General features: G+C 49.7%; 1 protein-coding gene across 1 annotated transcript in view; it reads right to left on the reverse strand.

Annotated features, from left to right (window-relative positions):
• LOC136363562 (unconventional myosin-X-like) overlaps positions 1 to 19,324 on the reverse strand; it is a 121,093-nt gene that overhangs the window by 99,372 nt on the left and 2,397 nt on the right. The window contains exons 3-17 of the mRNA XM_066322904.1: positions 14,502 to 14,653; positions 13,692 to 13,872; positions 13,011 to 13,146; positions 12,741 to 12,915; positions 12,230 to 12,326; positions 10,474 to 10,658; positions 8,701 to 8,914; positions 8,177 to 8,398; positions 7,702 to 7,850; positions 6,142 to 6,336; positions 5,491 to 5,697; positions 4,799 to 4,888; positions 3,036 to 3,202; positions 2,401 to 2,654; positions 1,986 to 2,155 (exon numbers count right to left, since the gene is read on the reverse strand). Coding sequence (XP_066179001.1) covers positions 1,986 to 2,155; positions 2,401 to 2,654; positions 3,036 to 3,202; positions 4,799 to 4,888; positions 5,491 to 5,697; positions 6,142 to 6,336; positions 7,702 to 7,850; positions 8,177 to 8,398; positions 8,701 to 8,914; positions 10,474 to 10,658; positions 12,230 to 12,326; positions 12,741 to 12,915; positions 13,011 to 13,146; positions 13,692 to 13,872; positions 14,502 to 14,653 — 2,594 coding nt within the window. The remainder of the gene's footprint in view (positions 1 to 1,985; positions 2,156 to 2,400; positions 2,655 to 3,035; positions 3,203 to 4,798; positions 4,889 to 5,490; positions 5,698 to 6,141; positions 6,337 to 7,701; positions 7,851 to 8,176; positions 8,399 to 8,700; positions 8,915 to 10,473; positions 10,659 to 12,229; positions 12,327 to 12,740; positions 12,916 to 13,010; positions 13,147 to 13,691; positions 13,873 to 14,501; positions 14,654 to 19,324) is intronic.

Genomic DNA, 19,324 nt, shown 5'->3' on the forward strand with positions numbered 1-19,324 from the left:
CCTGTCTTCTAGGCTGCAGCAGCCCCATGGGCCAGTAGCTGTGACAGAGGCCCGGTGTGAGCACTCCTATAAGAGGGCAGAGGGACCAGGAACAAGGCATCTGCCAGCTGAATAGAGGAGATTGCTAGCCTGGGAGAAGAGGCAGCTTCTAGCCCATTCCTGTGAGTGCTCAGTGTCATGTGCTGAGCTACCCAAGCTACCCAACATCATGGTAGTGGAGGGGAATGCAGTGGCACCAGCTGGCATGGTTCCCCTTCACCACCTGGAGACCAGGCACAGGCTGCCTCCTGCAGAGAGGGGACAGACCCCTAACCCATGGGCACTCAAGACCCACACAGCTTTGAGATGTGAGAGGCATCTCTCAGCCCACCAGGTCCAAGAGGAGAGAGACTCACAGCCTCTGCTGAGCGAGCGATGGGGCAGCCAGAGCCAGGGCTGCATCCTGCAGGGCTATGGACAGCCATTCATTGGTCCAGGCAAGAGACACTGTGACTCACAGCAAGTCTCCAGTTAGTCCTTGGGAGGGGTGACCAGGCGTGAGGCAGCTCACACAGGCATGTGCAGCTCGTTGTACTCGTCCCGGCCATCCTCGTCGAAATTTGGCTCCGCATCCTCCGAGTCCAACTGGGAAGAGGCAGAGACCAGGCTGTGAAGGCCACACCCATCCCCAGTGTGGGGTCAAGCCTGGCACAGAGGGATCAGCACACAGCAACCCAGCTAGCTGGGCTGTGCTGAGAAAAGCCAAGCTCTTGCTCCTTCCCCTCTCAACAGAATCTTTTAGATCCTTATGCCCATCCATGCATCCCCAGCCCGATGCCCTTTCTATTCTAATGCCTGGGGCTTTGGTCCAGCACTGCAGCTCCTTCCTCTCCCCCTGCTGGCAGCACTCACTTCTGGGTGGTGCTCCAGGCTTTTCTCCAACAGAAGTTCAGGATGTTGACAGCAGCAGAGGAGCTGCCAACTCTTGAAGAGCTGCCAGCACCCTGGCACTGTGGTTACATGCTGAAATGCCATAGGCTCTGATTTCTTGCTGGGCTGTTCTTGCTGCTGCTTCAGTGGGGAAATGGTGTGTTTCTTGACGAATGAGCCACAAGATAGAAGGGGAAATCCTTATTACAGGCCTCTGCCTCATAGGAACCTGTTTCCTTGCCCCAGGCTGCCCATCCATCTCATACTGCACTCCTAGGGCTACAAGATCCAAGGAAGCCATCCACCCACTTACTGCTATTGAGCAAAGACCCTCAAGGCTTTGCTGGCCCATGATCTCCCAAGCCTTTCAGGCTGCCAAATCTCCCCAGTCTCACTCCAGTGTTGCAAGCTAGACTGAGGACAGCTGTCTGCTCACCGCTTTGAGCTCCCTGTCGTGGAAGAAGCGGGGCAGCACGAAGCGTCGCAACGGCACTGTCATGATCAGGACAAAGGGGAAGGCCAGCGATGCCACTGTAGATTTCACCACCCAGAGCAGCACAATGCAGGCCAGCTGAATGCAGGTGAAGAGATTCATTCTCCAGGTCTTCACCTAGTAGGTAAATCCAGTCTAAGAACACATTATCTTTCCACACAGATTAACAAAGACCCAACTGGCAAAACAATACTCTTCTGCACAGCATAGTACAGCAGAGTACCTGCTGCTGCAGAGTCTACCTGCCTTTAGTCTACAGCCAGGTGGAACTCCATAACACATCAGCCTCTGTGCTACCTGGCAGCATACCCACCTGGCAGTGCAGTGTCCCTCTACCCCCTCAACCAGAGCATCAATCCTACAAATCGTCTGTCCATCCATACAATAGCCTGGCAATACACTCCTGGGTGCAGCCTACCAGCATTGTACCACCTCTATGCATGTCTTACTCCTCAGCACAAACTTGCAGCCAAGCAGAGTGACCAAGCCAAGTATCACTCCTGCAAAATACCATCCTCCTCTCACCTGCTTCTTCTTCCTCTCCTCCTCATTACCTGATTCTGTGCAACCTGCCTTTGCTCACCTTGACAACGTAGATGTGGTCAGGGTGGTGCTTGGATGGCATGAAGATCAGGAGCAGGCGCTCATAGAGCTGGATGCCAGTGAGTGATGTAACCCCCATGTAGAGGAAGATGCCGAAGAGCACAGCCAGGGGGATCTGCCGCAGCATGTTCCCCATCACAATGGACAGACCTGCACAGACAGAGCTCAGGACATGTGTCCCACACCAGACCCTCTGCAAAGCACCTCAGCCTCTGTCCCTCTCCCACCTCCTCTGTGTCCTGGGGCACAAGGGAAAGGAAGTTCAAAATGGGTAGGTGTGGGCAGTCCTGCAATGAGCAGAGCATGGACTGGCCCACGGGGCAGGGACACTGCCAGGAGATTCAAGCGCTTGTCCCTGACCTCTCCCCTCCCGTGTTCCCTGAGCAGAGGCTCACCAACAAGGGCGGCAATGAGCACTCCAGTCACACGCTGCTCCTTCACCTCCTCGATCCTGGGCTTCTCCCCAGGTGCAATGGCCTTGCTCATGACGGTCAGGGCATTGACATGGGTGACAGAGCGCACTGTCGCTGCCGTCAGCCAGGGCAGCCCGAAGAGAGCGCAAAGCCCCCCCATAGTGCCAATGAGCAGAAGGTCCAGGTGGAAGCCAGAGCCTTTCAGCAACTTCCTCTCCTTCTTGCTAACAATCAGCCTGAAAGAAAATAGAACCTGGGTAAGTGAGAGGCCCAGGTCAGTGCCCAGGGACAGCACAGCAGCTGAGGACAACACTTGCTCTCTGGAGACAGCACACATGGGGGTAACAAGAAGATGGCTGAGGAGCAGGACGGTGGCTGTCAGCCACAGGTTAGAAGTTTCCTCCTGTGCTTGCCTGAGGCAGGTCTCCACCACACCATATGGTAAGAGGGGAGACAAAAGATGATGGGAGAAGCCAAGCTACAGTCTGAAATGGCCAGGATCCTGCTCTTGCTGTTCCTTTGCGATGTCCATTGCATCTCCAAGTGAACCATCACCCATCCTGTCCTTGCCTGTCTAGGGGTTAGCAGTGGTTGAGGTTGGAGGGGGAGGTACTCACGTAGTGATCTGTGTCTCCATGAAGATAAGAATGAAGACCAGGAGGGCAGGGATGGCAGAGGCAAACATCATCCACAGCGGAAAGGTCCCACTACTGCCCATGGGGTGGATGAACCAGCCACGTTTGTGAGGAGATGTGACCGACAGGCCAGAGGGGACATTCAGCTTCTGGTGGTGCAGTTGCAAAACCCAGCAGTTACTCATTAATATAAACAACCCAGAGTGTCACACGGCTTTGATCCTCCTGCTCTCCCTGGTCTGAATGCCTCAGATGACGGGATAAGCCACCCTGAACTGAGCAGAACTTTCTCATGGATAATCCCCTTCAGTGCAAAAAACTCCATGTTCCCTAACATGGGCCTTTGTCATTTCCTTTCAGCTACTTAAATTCCCTTCATTTTTTTCCACGAGACGAAAAAAGTATCTTCCCTCAGGAACCTTGCCCCCATGTCAGTAACTGCAGACCACAGTTAAAATGCTCCTTGGACAAATTAAGTGTTCTGAACTGCCTACCATTTTCTGAGGTGGCTTTCCAGACTTTCCAAGGCTTTTCTGATATATTTTACAGCATTGTTTTTGCAGTGCAAACCCCAGAAGTGGCCACATTCTGTGGAAATGACCTCACCCTGACCATGTTCAGAGGGAATATCATGTTTGTGCTTCCATCAGACCACACAGACTCCTAGCTGTACATCATCCTGACCCAGCATTCATCAGCTTTTGAACCCTTGGCTCTGTGCTGCTCTACAGCAATTTCTGCTATCTGCACTGCAGGCAGAGTTTATGATTTGCATTTATGTTAATCAGCGTAAGTATGAATAATATTTCTGGAATGTTTGTCCTTGAGTTAAGCTGTGTAACTAAGTACCATTTTCTTGGAAAGCTTTGTACATATGCTGAGTTAATACTAAAATGATAATGCTTTTGATATTAACTGCAGAAATGTAGGAGGGTATGAAAAGAATGTAACAAAGTGCATGATTTTACTGATGTCTGATGGACTGAAAGTTTTCATTGAAATTCAAATGAACAAAATTGCATTTGGATTCAACCAAGCCTTGGGCTGTTTTGATAAAAAGCTTGCATGATGAACAGGAAATACTTTTCACCCTCTTCCCAATCTTACAAAAAAAAAAAAAAAAAAAAACCAAAAAACCAAAACAACAAAACAAAAATATAAAACTCCATATCTACTAAAAAAGGAGAAAAAATGAAACCTGTGAGATACGTTTGTTCAATAACATTAACTTAACAAACTTAAGTTTATGCATGAACTGGGGAAAAAAATTGTGTTTGAGATACAGTGATCAAAATATTAGTATCCTACAGTCAAGAAGAGAGTAAGTATGTTGAGTACTAAACTCATGACAAATACCCCATTTAAACCATTCTACATGCCATCTTCTTCAGTGTGCATAAACAGTTTATGTCTTGTTGATTGACTGCAAGTGTTTAGATTGAAAACAAGGAATGAACTGCACTGAATATCCCTAAAGCCCCTAAACCCTCCCCTACTAGCAGCTGGAAGACCAGAGGGACACCAGGGCACTCCAGTCCCTGGTGCTCTGGCCTCAGCCTCGGCAAGACCCTTGGAGCTTCCCTTTAGCGTGGGAGTGAGGATGAGGGGAATGTTTCTGTTTGCTTTCTGCTGTTATGACTAAAGAGGCAGGAAATACAAATTCCCCATTGCACAAGAGCAGGCCAGTGCCACAGGGATTACTGCTGGGCTGCAGGAGAGGCTCCAAGGGCAGTGCTGGCACCTACCTGTGTGTATGTGTCAGTGATGGTGTAATCCACCAGCACCATGACCAGGATAGAGATGGGGATCCCAAAGTCTCCGATGATCCGCCGCGCCTGCAGAACACAGACCTGTCATTAGGAAAAGGAACAGGCCAGCTCCATGCCTGCATCCTGCTATGGGGAGCCTATGGCAAAGAGAGGCCCCAGATAGGGCCAAGCACCACTCCAAACCTGAGCACTGCTGATGGGCAGGGCAAGAAAACCCAGCCTTGACCTATGGGGCTGTGCATCCCACAGCCCACATAACATGCTCTTAAATGACTGGCTAATTGCTCCTGCTGGCCTATTCAGACAGTGCTCCAGGTATTACACAGATACCCTGCATGTAGACAGATGCCCAAAGAGAAGAAGTTGTAAGCTCTTCTTATATTCTAGTTTAACAGACTGGTATTCCAGTCTAAGGAGCTTTCCCAAGGTCCAGAGGACTTTCCAGCAAGCCTCACTGGAGCACGACAGTGTAGATACCATCATCAATGGTCAGCTCTTGTCTGCACCCAAGGGTGGGCTACCATTCCTTCTGCAAAGTATTTAAAGGATTCCTGGTGTTTCTTTGGGGGACGTCCAAGTGTTCTGGAGAATAAAGGTCTGTAGCCAGAAGCATTATTTATTTGGCATTTCCCTTTGTCCTTAACATGTGAATCCCACAAACTTCTCACCTTTCCTCCTAAGAAGCGGCTGTTCTTGAACTTGCGCATAAAGAAGGCAATGAAGAAAGTGCCCAGCATGAGGATGAGGGAGAGCAGAGCAGTGTTGGGCTGCATCCTGGTTCCCAGTGACATGGCATCTGTAGAGAGCACGCTGGCATTCGGGCTGCTCTGCACATTTGGTGGGTAGAACTTCAGCAAAGGATGTTCTGCAAACACCTGAGCAGGTGAGAGAAGCAGCAGACAAGTTACTGCAGGGAGGGGCAGGGGGCACTGTCACTACTGGGGGCAGGGGGAAGCGGAGGTGTCCTGCTCTGTGGAGAGGTGAGGGCAGTAGATGGTGGGCACGGACAATCCCAGCATCCGTCACCTCGCCTCACAACCTACCCAGCTGGAGAGGGTTGGGGAGAGAAAAGTGGCCCCTCTTTAATGTCTCCTGCAGGAAGAGAAGGGGAGAGAGACATTAGGGCTCTTCCTGCCACCCTCTGTGGTGGCACAGGAGCCAGCTGGGCTGAGGCATGAGACCAGCAAAGAACTTCTCTGCAGAATGTCTAGGAAAGTTGTTGCTGAGCTGGCCCTGTTCCCTCTCCTCCTGTGTGCTAAAGCAGCAGGTTCCTGAGGGATTAAGAGATGTAGCAGCCCATCTCCCCAGGGAAGGTTCACCTTGTACAGCTTGTAGAAGGTCTCATAGATAAAGATGAGGGAGATGAGGAAAGCAAAGATCTCCTGGGTGAAGGGTGAGATGTAGCGCACCAAGAAGCTTCCTTCTGCTGCCACGATAATGAAGATGAAGACGATGAGCCACAAACCAATCCACACTCTGCCTGTCAGATACTCAATGCCTTGTGTCTGGCAGAACTGAAATGGAAAGGGGAAGGAGTTACTCATGGCTCCTCAGGCTACCTCCTCCATCCACTCCCCATTAAGATCAAAGACTGTCCTGGAAAAAAGCACCTACATCTGCTCAGGCATCCCGCACAGAATCAGTGAATTCATGGCTAGAATTACAGGTATATTTGCAGACTTTGCATTAATACCTGACAGCTCACACCAAGCAGGTCTTTACTGCCTTAGTTTTTGTAACAGTACCTCCTTCATGCTCTGCTGAAGCCAGCCAAAGCATAACATGTCCCATCCCTCCCATATGGAGATGCCATTGCTCAAACATAGCTCTCCACTGCTCCATGCACTCAACAGCACAAGCCTGTTCCCTACAAAGGAGAGCCTGAGCTACATCCCAGTGCATAAAGGCCACAACCTCAGACAGCACCCTGCATACAGACAGTTGTGTGTGTGTGTGGAGAGAAGGCCCCAGGCTGTGACCACAGAGGAGACCATCTCTACTGCCTCTGCTCCACATACACCAACTATTTCCAGGACAGATCACATCCCTCCCTTTGCAGCCTTCCTCAGTACCACAACAGGCAGAGGTACTCCTCTGTACAAAGTGACTGGACAGAGCAAAAGCAGTCAGTGAGAAGTGCAGTCACTGGAGAGCAGAGAAATTCCCACTCTGCAATAGCATCAGCAGCTCCAAACTCTTGACAAGGTGAAAATCCAGCTGTAGAAAAAAACATGCTTTTTCAAAGACACAGACATGCTGGGAATCAGACACAAGAAGAATTAGATCCACTGCTTGAAGGTACAGCAATATAGGGATGCTTTCAAGAGCAAAAAGTTCATGCTACTTGTGCAAGAAACATATCCATCCTGGCTGACCAGGATACCTCTGCACACACCCTTGGGTTCATCCTTAGAGGTGGGAGTGATATATGTGGCATGTCCCAAACGGGTGGTATGTTATTGAGCTCCCATAAAAGGAAACCTGGACACAGGTAAAAGTGGTGAAATGGTCTTCAAAGGAAGCTCCAAAACCAAGAAAGTTTTAGGATGCAGCTACAAGTGCTCATTATGCCAATGAGCTGCAGCACAGAGCTGGGGGACAGTGCTCTCCTCACAGTCAGCATATAGAGGAGTGCTGTTACCAGTGTCACACCTCAAGGGATAAGGGATGTAGCAACAGGAGATACAAGTTCCTGTAGTGGGACCTGCAAATGGTCAAGAGAGCCAAGGGCAGCCCTGGCTGCGCTGAGAGCAGCCTGGAAGGACTCGAAGAGTTCACACTAACAAAGACTCTTTGTAGAGCTGAGAAATGCCAGCCGCCCTCTGCAGAGCAAGGACAGAGTGGTCAAGTGCCAAGTACAGACACTGCCTCACAGGTACCTTGTAAAAAGCTTCTTCAAACACCAGCAGAGGCCCTGAGAAGCCAATGACCAGGAGTGGCTGGGCTCCAAGCAGGGAGAAGAGGATCCCTAAAACCGAGGTGGAGATTATCAGCTCGGAGACCCCCATGAGACCCTCAGTTTTCTCTCCTGGGAAAGAGAACAATGTATGAGCGTTATAGCACGGACATAGGCACCATCACCACAGACAGGCAGGCTGCACAGCTCCAGACAGAGGAGGCAGGTCCCCATCCCATCAGTCAGAGGTGCCCTGTGTTAGGCAGGGAGCAAGGAGGGAGCCCGGGCAGCCGAGGCTGGAGAGGCCAAACGGCAGGGAGGGAGTAAGGCAGCAGCCGAGGCACAGCACCACCACTCTCCCTGAGCAAACAGCGCCAAAGCCCACCCCAGAACAGCATCACACAGACACAGCCAGTGTCCCAGAGTGCAAAGAGCAGACCAGAAAGCAGGCCCATTACCTAGGAGTCCCCCGAAGGTGATGGCAGGAGAGAGAGCAGCAAAGTAGATGAAGAGAACGGCTGCGAGACACTGGCTGTGCAAGGCGTCTCTGATGTCACTGAGGTATTTGGGGTACCTGCGCTTTATGTCCCGAACCAGACCTCCAAAAAATATCCCGGTTCGCTTCAAAGGGTCGTCCTCAGCTTCCTCCTCTTCTTCCTCAGCTTTCACTTCACACAGCTCTGGAGGGGCATGGAGGGCAGGGCTTCAGCAAGAAACACAGCTGGGCCGTTGGGCTGTCCCTGTCCCCAATACCTCATAGAGCAGCATTAGCCTGGTGGCCCCCTGCAACACACACCTCACAGCCTCCAGCTGTCCCCAGCCACCAGAGCTGCCCACAGTCACTGTCCTGCTCCCCTTTCCCTGCTTCCCCAACTGCAGGATCCAGGCCCTGCTCACCCCTCTGCTGAGCTCTGGGAGGGGAGGGCCCATTGGGGCACACAGGACACTAGGCACAAACTTGCCCAAATGTGAATGGAGAGACCTTTGGCTTCCTGAGCGGTGCCCTCCTTCATGGACTTCTGCTCCCTCTCTTTCCTCTTCTTCAGCAGCAACTTCTGGAAGGTGGCAATGGATTTGAGCAGGTCTTTTCCCTCCACCTCTGATGGGGGGATGACAATGCTACAGTCCAAGAACTCGTTGATTGCATTGAGGAGATCTTGACGATCATCAGCCATATATGCAGCCTCATGGAAGTGCTGGAAGGGGCAGGGAAAAAGAGAAAAGGTGAAGGCTCAGACCAAGACTAGACCCAGATACCTACAGCCTGGGAAAACAACATTTGCTGTGACCTTTAGAGTAACATTCTGCTCTTTCATCCACTACTCATCTCACTACTCTGTGACCCACACTCCTGAATCCTGCCACCTGTTTTGAGGGAGAAGCTGGTAGAGCCCTAAAGCACCAGTTATAAAGTGCAAGAACCATGACCTGAGCAGGGAGCTTAAGAGACTCTTGAGAGTCTCCACATGAGAGACAGAAAGAAAGCGAGAAAATAGGCATTTACAGCATGAGGGAAGCCATGCAAAGGAAACTAGGCAGAAGAGGGGAGATATTTCTGACAGTGAGAGCAGGTTAGCAAGGAAGGTCTAAGGAGACCAGGCAGAGAGGTGTTGGCAAACAGGTGGAAGAAAGTGCTGCACTGCCTCTGGAATATGCCTCCAGAGAAAAGGCTGGAGGATGATGAATGAGTGAACAGCCTGTAAAGGAGGTAGGGGACAGCTAAGGTCCCTGCAGCACACAGACTCCCTGGAGCCACAGCCTCAATGTAAATGATACTGTACTCTCTCTCCACGGCGCCAGGACTGTGTAACCTTGCTGTGGCTGGCCCCGGCTGCAGCAGCTGGCTCTGCTCTTCCAGCAAGAGGAACAGAGGCTCAAATAAACGAGATCAGCTATAAACACAGCACTGAAGCTGGAATGGCACCTCACCTCTTCTGGCTAGAAACACATTCTCAGCTGAGCCCCATGCAACTTCAGGGAAGGAATCTTTCAATCTTGCTGCCTCTAATGCACTTTTTCTGACTGAGCCTTTAAGTCTCCAGTTCAGTGAAAGTTGCGCACTAGTGGCAGTACAGAAAGGTTTGCTACTTGCTTATAATTACATGGCATCAGCAGGAACGACCTGTGAACCTCTGGTCCTCTTGTGCTGGATGAATGCAACAGATGCTCAGATTGTCCTTCATTTGCATTTAATTCCATACCAAGATAATCAATTTCATTGCCATCTAGACAGATGGGGGACTTCTAGCAGTGCACTTGCTTGGTAGAAAAACCTTCCTGCCTCCTCATCTCTGCTATATGGATGTACTCCTCTGCATGGATGCCCTAGCCATCAGACTCAGCTAGAAAGCTTCATGCAAACACCTAAAAACAGTCCCCAGGAACTGCTCAGATTTTTTGTCAGTGTGGTCTGGGCCAGGTGCTATGGTCACAGGCATCACTTAGCCTCCCCACTTCTTTGTAAAATGTCGACTGAACATCACTCCTCTAACCCTGGGTTGTCCTTTTCTCCTACTTCCACCTGGTCCCTTTCTTCACCCAGCCTAGCACACTCTGTCTCAGCCAAGTAAGTGTCTATCCTACTCTTTCCTCTGCCCTGGAGGATTCTTCCTTGGCCAAGCCAAACTGATCCTAAAAATCCCAGGTGTCACACCTGCCTACCCCACCTGAGCCTTTGCACAGCTCTCATCTCAGGCCTCTCTTCTAAGGAGCCAGCAAAGCTCCCTTACAGCATCACTGCCCATCAGCTCCTCACCTTGTCAGACATGAGGGTGGAGATTGAGCGGCCAATTTCGTGGTAGTCCATGTTGGCCTGGCTAGGTCCCAGCAGCACAAAGATGAATCTGACAGGAATTGGGACCTCCAAGACTGATTCCAGGAAGACAGCCTCATTTAGTCGGACAAAGGCCATGGTTGGCTGCTCCAGAAACTGCACACAACCTACCAGGGGGCAATGTTTGGAGCAGAGTTAATCACTGGAGTGAGCTGTACTGGGCTGCCTTTAACAGCATAGACAGGGTTTTTGGAGGTTCCTGCAAGCCCTTACACTATAAGGGGCTAAGTTTAAATCAGAAGGTTGCTTCCCACTTACAAAAGGAAACCTCTTACATGTTACTTTTATCAAACAAACTTCTAATATCATCAAATAATTAAATCATGTTTGCTTGACATGACCTATTTCCCATAAACCTTACTGCCTGGCAATAATCACATTCATCTTCTTTAGCTCTTTATTAATTGAATCCCATATTAGCTCTGCCACTGTGTTGGCCGAGAAGGATGTCAGGTTAAACAGCCTATAGGTAATGGCTCACTGTTCTTCCCTCCTTGACCATTGATGCTATGAGCTTTTTCTGTTACCTTTTATGTTCCTTGTATTCCTAAACATTTCTTTTTCATAGAAAAGCAAGTCGGTGCTCTAAAGACTCATAGGTGCAAACTGCACATTTTGTTTTGCAATGTCTCCATCTCATCAGTGTTTGGCAGTCTCCTCAGTTTCTAGCAGATTGGGAAGTACTCCCGCATCCTCCAGCACACCAGCCGCTTCCTTCACATACTGAACACAAATGTTGATTGAATACTGGTATTTCTCTGGCATTATTACTGATCTTTATGCCATCTGTGTCCAGCAAAGAGCTGTGTTCTGTGTCAGGCTGGCAAATCTGGGCCTTCTGAGAGTCAAAGCAAACCCCAAGACACAGCCTTAGCTGCGAAACAAGCCAATGTTTAGTTATTTGAGTACTCAAAAGTGCATTTATGAAACTGATTTGGCCTTGTCATGATTAAGCATCAGTTTGGTTTAACTGCCAAGCCTCTTTGCCTGAGCTTTTAATCTACTGGGTAGATAATGGTATTTACTTTGCTTGTAGTATTGCATGGTTTGCTGAGAAGTTAACACCAGCAAAGTGCCAAGAAGGAATACTCTTGCAATCAGAAGGCACCAAGCCCACTGATGCTCAAGCCTGCCTGCTTACAGCCCTCCTGTACAGAGAAATATGTCCTGGTAGTGCTACAGTCAATACCTGAGATCTTGCCACCAGCCAGGCCCTGCTTCTGTCAACTCAAAGCTTGCTGGCACACACAGCCAGCAGCCAACACTGGTCAGGGACAAGGCCCAGCTGCTGGCAAAGTGTTAAGTGGCCAAAAAAGAGAGCAGCAATGATCAAAGGGCAGAGTGATGGTTTTGCCATCAGTCCATCAGGCATCACTAATCTACTTCTGAGTTGTGAAATCAGACATTCTGTGAGCCTGGCAGGACTTCCACCCCTAAGCTGGGCCCCAGCCCCCAGCAGCAGTGTCTACCAACCTCTTCTTTAATTTAGGAAAATAACTACCCTGCTATACACAAACTGAACGTGAACCATCACCAAAGGAGAGAGTGTACCAGGCTCACTTCCCAGCTGAACATGTATGAGACGACCAAATACCCCCTTGGGAGTGAGGGCACATACAGCTGGGGCCACACCAGGATCTGCACTAGTCACTGGGGGACTCCACATGCCATCTCTTACCCACAAGGACCACTGTGGCCTCTGCATCTTCAGGGATTTTCTCCATCAGCTTCAAGTATTTACGATGGCCCTCAGAGTTATGAAGGTGTGGGTTTTTCTGCCAGGAAAAAATACAAATAATTAAGCGTGAAGTCCCCATGCTTTGGTCTCCCTACATTGCTTTGCACCCCCCTGGCATAAATGCAGCTGGGCTTCCCTTGGCTGCACACCCAATGCCTACTTCACAGCAAGGCACCCTCACAGCAAAGGCCACCCTGTAAATACCAGGACTGCTGTTGCCATTACATGCTCAAGCACACATCTGCACACAGTGCAAAGCCAAAATCAGGTACCAAATTCATAATGTATCGACCTGACTTCCAGAGCTCCAGGTGATCCAGGGAGCTCAGTCCTCGCATTACAAGGTTTCCCCATGAAGGGGCTCAGAGGTGGGCACCATGGCCTGCTGTCAGCCAACAGCTGTCCCCAGAATGTGGAAAAAGACACAGCAACGCCCCCAGGTCACCCTCACCTCCTTGCACTCGGTCTCGTTTGCCTTGGGGTCAGCCATCTCAATGCGTTCTTCCCCCATGAGGGGCACGCACGTGTCTGTGGTGTGGTTGTGATGGTGGTTTCCCACGATGGAGTTCATGCTGGAGCTGGAGTGGTTCCTCGGGAAGAAGCCCTCTTTCTCATCATTGGGATGGCTGAGGGGGAGAGTGGTGGCTATGAGGGGACCTGCCTCCCTTGCCACCTGGGGCTCACAGATAACCCCTGAGCCCCTGCATCCATGTCCACCCACCTGTGCTTCAGCAGCAGGGCACGCAGCACGTTGGCTCGATCTTCTGCCCTGATCTGGTCAGAGATGATCATGGTCTCCACCATGAGGTGAGCAATGCCAGGCAGAGTGGTCTGCTCCAAGTCAAGGAGGACAGCACCTGCCAGCAATGAGGGGAAGAGCCTTGCTCCTGGAGTGCAACACTCCCCATTGCATTCACACTCTGTGGACACAGTTGTTCCACCAGGAGCCAGGCTTTGGTTGGGATACAGTTCAGCTGAGAAATGCCCAAGTTCAAGTGACCCATGTCCTTTCTGTAAACCCTTGCCCCAAGACGACCCTAAAGCTCCAAGATGCAGCGGTAGTTCTGGCATCTCCTTTCATTTCAGCCTCCCAATCTGACCAAACTTGCCTTTCCACACCAAAGATTGGTCCAAGATCTGCTGGCCAAGGCACAGCTGGGTGTTGCAGCTTCCATGTGCCTGAGACCAGTGAAGCAGAGTGTGGAACCAACACAGGCACCTTTGGGCTAATATAAACCCTGCTGAACAGGCTGCAGGATGTCTGTCTCCACAGGCCCTACATGAAGCCTGGACACAGACACTGTTTTGTGCCTCCAATGAGGGACCTAACAGCAACAGACGCTATCCAGCAAAACTTGTCCTAGAGCAAGAGACAAACCCTGGTCTGCTCTTCCTCACTCACCATGGGCAATAGTCTTCCTGAGCTCCAACAGACTGCGGAAGGACAGTGAAGCCACATGGGGTTTCCCCCACCTTGCTGTATCCTCCTCCACATCCTCCTCAAACTTGATCCAGCGGGCTGTCTCCCTCCAGTGCATCTCCTGGTTCTTATCCACCACCAGCTCATTCAGCTCCACAAACACCTAGCGTGGATTACAGTGAGGACATAAGATGCATACAGCTCTACTAGCAGCACACAGGAAGTCTCAGCACTCTTCTCAAGGTACTGCCTGGTCTGACATGCTACTGGAACAAACCTGCCATAGTTTAACCAGAGGTTTACTGCACAGAAACAGCCAGGATAAATATCACTGACAGCATGGCAGGAGGTTCCATCAGCACATGGAACACCAGAAAGCTCCAAGTCACATGGTGTGGGCAGAAAGGAGAGAATGATGCAATGCTGCATCCCTCTTTACCAAACTACAGCAATTTTGTCCTCTGCCTCCTTCTTGGTTTCCCCCTAAATTTCCCACACTTATCAGAGATAGTGATGTTACTGTGCTGCCAACTTCCACAATATCATCACCATTTCTGTGACTTTTAATGTCTCTCCTAAGGTCAAAGCTTTGTGATTTCAGGGAAATCTCCACTTATATTGAAAAAAGCATATTTTTAGCTCTCATGATAATGGGTAATAGCTTGAAAGGTCACCCTCAAGGTCATGTAAAGAATTAATTATATTGAAACACATTTATCACTTTATAAATTGCATGTTTCTAGTCCTGATTTATGGCTTCTGAACAAGTGTGGGAGGACAGCACATGGATACCTCGTGGGGCTTTCTATCCAACTTCTTCTTCTTCTTCTTTTTCTTGACAGATGGAGTTGATGCTAATTTTTTGCTTGTCCTGGTGATCTGACTCCGAGACGGTTTTTTCATCAGATGCCTCCTCACACCTGGGTTATCTTCAAAGCGGTGGCCTGAAGACATAGGAAAAGAAAAAAAGGCCACCAATTTATCTAGTGGATATACACTGTCTGGCAGGGAAACACATCCAAGTACATCATTCTCTCATTAACTTAGGCTACTAAAGCCCTGGCAGCTGGAGAACTCACCACCATCCTCCAGAACTTTGAAGATCCTTCTTGCCTCATCTGCCTACTTTCATCTTTTCCAGATGTCTGTGAGTTAACCTCTTCACAAAGAAGGCTTCCTCCTAGGCTGTGCATACACTTGGGGCTTCATCACAAAAGCTTTTACTCATGGCACCCAAACAAGTGGCGTGGGAATCCTCCCCATATTCCCCCAACAAAAAGCAACCTGCAGCCTTGCCTGCACAGATCTGCACCCACACATCAAAGGCAGGCACCTGGCTGGGTGCTCAGCAAGCATAAAGGGCAGTGAAAGGGAAGGATAGTTAGCTGCTGGTCTGGGAGACATAGGGAAATATCAATGTCTGTTTTATTTAATTGTGTGATGAGACTGTAGGATAACACTGCAGCCTGGGGCTGGCTCAGAGGCTGGCAGTGAAGTTGAGCTATCGCTGCTTCTAGATGATCAGCAGTGCCGCTGTAATGCCCTCAGAATGGTCTGCATTAGAGACTGCCTGGCTGAGGCAAAGCTTCACAAAGAACCCAGACTGGGGGGGCTCCTCTACAGACCCATTACTGTGCTACTGGCTAGCCAGTGCCCACCAAAATGCAGCCACAACCATGCCAGTCCTTTTGCAATGCCAGAGAAACAGCACCTGGGCAACAGCCTGCCAGGGAGAATTTCCCTGGACACTACCCAGAGACATCAAGTGTATCTTTTCCAGCATGGACAACCCACAGAAATGTGGAAAGCCTCTAAGCCTTGTTACAGGATGGGCAGGCTTACCCAACTAGATTATGGAGTCAGGGCTTTTGCTCAGCTTGGGTCCATTGAGGTTTGCTGGCTGTGCTTGTAAGACAATGCCAAGGTCTTCTCCCTGGCAGAGCAAGGGCAGCTCTCCATTGGCTGGAGTAACTGTTCTGTCTGCACATATCTGTCTGCACTTAGCTTCAAGACCTGCAGCTTCCAGGCCATGAGAGACAGTAAAAATCACAGGGTTATACATCTGAGTGGTCTCTTTGATGTTGCAGAAAAATATCTGTACACCTCTGCCATGGAACAACACACTCAGCATCAGGCTAGGCACACCATGGCCTTGCACCTTGGAAATCTGGGTCGCTAAATTAAATATAAAATGAATCAATAGTGAGCCTCAGGGCATTTTCCCCCATTGGCTGCCCTGCTGATGCATGTCCTGCTGATGGCGGGACTCCTCCCTGCTCCACTTAGCACACTGCCTTGTCAATAGGAGCCAATAACTGCCCAACAACCACCACGAACGTTTCTGGGAGCCGGGCACGTGTGGGGCTTCTGTGGAGTTTCACATGGATTTCTCAGTTCCTGCACGCACAGTAGCCACTTCAGCACACTCAGTATGAACTCATGCATAAAACAAGCAGTCCACCAGGCAGATGATCTCAGTATCTGGCACCTTTGTTCCAATCCCTGCAGCTTCTCATTCTCTTATGCACCCTGGGACTCCTTCTCACTGTGTCCCTGGAAAAACCAGGGCTGGAGTACACTCTGCCCAGCAAGACAGAGCTCAGCAAGCTTTCCTCACAGTGATGACAACTTATTACACAGTGCTCTTCAACAAAAGCCCCAGAAAGCATCCACGGGAATCTAGTCTTAGCCAGAAAACAGCTGGAGGACAGATAAAAAGCAAGGAGCCATGTTTCCTGACAGCACCTCTAGTGACAGGGACAGGAATCAGAGTGCTGCAGGGTCAGAGAGCATCAGGGAAGCCACATCTCCAGAGCCCTATCTACAGCAGTCTAAGGAGAGATCTACTTTGCTGCTCTTCCTTGGCAGTGTTTGTGGCTATTGAGATGCCAGCTGGGGATACAACTCATAGGAGCAGGGTGGGTACCAGGAGAACCACTGGTTTTGGGAGTCCAATGCAGAACCCAGCTGAAGTGCCCCAAGCTGCTCTACAGAGACCATTTCTGTGTCCTGTCAGATTGGTGCTTTCCCCAATGAAAGTCAAGCTCAAGGGAGCACCTAAATCTGAGGTCCTTATTCAGGACAGGATCTTAGACTGAGACCAAGGGGTGATATGTTCAGGGCATAGGTCTGTCCTTCATGCTTGAAGACAGACTCCCCAGAGAGTACTCCTCTTGCTGTGCAAGGGCTCCCCAGCATCTGAGTGTGAAGACAGTGACAACGTCAGAGAACAGAGAGCAATTCCTGTGGTAGCTCCACTACTATGAACTAGTATGTCACCCTCCCACACAGCATCTCCTACAGTCTCTTCCAGAAGATGATCTCGTCACATTAGCTTCCACAGTCAGATTTCTTCAGATGAACAAGTTTCTTTTCCATTAGCTTAAATCTGAATATGACAAATATGACTGCACTGGTTAAAGTCTTCCCCAAGAATGCCTTTGCTAGCAGGCAATTGCCTTCAATTTACACCATAGCTCCTGCTCCCCTTCTTTCATCTCCCTCAATCCACAAGAAGGAAGACCAGAAAGAAGCATCAAAGTGGTTGTATCAGTACTAGAGAGCAATCTGCCATCTGCAGTGATTAAGTTATAGCAAGAAAAAAGAGATTTAAAACTCAGACTCTTGAAATATGTAAGAAGAGACTTAAAACTCAGATTATTGAAATATTTAAAACTAGACTAAATGAAATGCTAATCAACAGACGGTAAGACACAGGCCTATGCTGGCTTCTGGAAAAAGCTACTCCCTGTCCTGCACAGAGCCCAAGTGTCTCCTGGCTGCTGTTAAGTTCAATGTGATAGGGATAGCTCATCCCTGCTGCCAACCAGGTGCCCAGGTCCAGCACTCCCCATGCTCCAAACAATTAAAAGAATGCAAGGAGACAAAGGACTCCATTCAGTTCAAAAGCAAATTGATTCCTCTTGGATCTAAGCTGGTCCTGGAGGAGGCATTGCCATGGAGTGAATAGCCAGGCAAATGGCACTGGCTGAAAGTAAACTGGCTCTGCACAAAACAGACTCTAGTGTCTCAGCCATGTCTGACTCTGCCATATCTCTCTGCAGGATTAATCCACAATGTGGATTCATTATACAGAAATAATTAAGAGTTGACTGTACAGTGCACCTGCAGTATTAGCTCTAGCAATCAATGAATGTGTTAACTACTAGAAAGCCCAACTTCCCCACTTTGTAAGTGATGCATTATCACACCTCGCAGAGTGATCTGCCCCTTCTGCCTTCCCAAGAATAGCCATGTTTTCCAAGCTGAACCTGGAACAATTTCTTCACACTTTGAACTTACAGTTCATTCAGCTTGGGACAGCTGATGGGAGCAATTTGCTCCAGGTTTCTATTTTGAACCTTGTTGCTATTATATGCTCTATCAATTTACAGCAACAAGTAGCAGACTTGTTACTGTAACAGCCAGAAGCTAATCCCCACTTGCTGGCCCCTGCACAGGCACATGGGCAGACATTTTTTCCCTGAAGGCTTTTAAAGATGGAACAGATGACAAAGAGAACATGATGCTGGGACTGGGAGGCAGGGCAAATTAAGTCTTTTGCCCGAGATCAAAAAGTCTGTGGCAGAGGCAGAAGATGAACCAAGGCATCCTGAGCTCCTGTTACAATCACTCTGCTTTCCCACTCTTCTGTGTAAAGCTAGTTGGGCTAGTTCTGAGACATAACCCTCCCATAGGGTGCACCACCCACCCATGTGCACTCCTAAAATCCCTTGAAAAATTAACACATGATCCAGATGAGGACATTTGGACAACCACCCATGAGCCATGGCTACGAACAGTATCACTCCCAAGGTGGGTCACCTTTTAGCAAAGTGAACCAAGGAAGGACCCCTGTGAGAGACGGGAGTGAGGCTCTGGTTGCTGCACCATCTCCAAGACAGATCAGAGATCACTCTGCAAGGGATGTAAAGGAATAGAAACAGATGCAGAGAACAGGAAGACATTCTTGACTCTCAGGATACCTATTCTCTCCTTCCCTGCTTTTCCCATTCTTGCTTCCTTCCTTCCTCTTTTCCCCCTTCCAGGCACCCCAGCCAGCCTGCCATTAGCTAGTTTCACAGCCATGCTCAAGCATGCAGATGCAAAGACTAGGTTATTTTTTTTATCTGGGCAATTAGGCTATGGTGCAGAGCTGACAGCCTGATACCCACCTCCGCTGTCAGATCCGCACCTCGACTCAAATTCCAGCAAACAGAGCAGCAGCACAGTCACCTTGTGCTACAAATGGAAGGGGCAATCTCTTTGTCCTTATACACACCTCAGAGCAGCTGCTTTTTCTCCGCCTATGGCAGGGGCCACATCCTGATAAGCACAAACAGCAAGATGCAGCTGCCTCTAGAGCTGCTTGAGCGAGACACACGGAGGAAAGCACCTCAGCACTAAAACACAGATCAGTACTAAGACCTCACACAGACACACAGGCAACAGGCAGCTCCTTCCACGTCCCCAGACACACAGTGGGGAAGACAGTACTTCCTCTAAACCAGAAGACCAACCTGACATGGAGAGGGTACAGACAACAAACACAGGAGGGGGTTATGCACTGTAGCAGGGGGCTCTGATCTACAGCTGCAACCATGGGGTCACTGCTC

This window comes from Sylvia atricapilla, chromosome 7, assembly GCF_009819655.1.
Source record: "Sylvia atricapilla isolate bSylAtr1 chromosome 7, bSylAtr1.pri, whole genome shotgun sequence".
NCBI lineage: Eukaryota > Metazoa > Chordata > Aves > Passeriformes > Sylviidae > Sylvia > Sylvia atricapilla.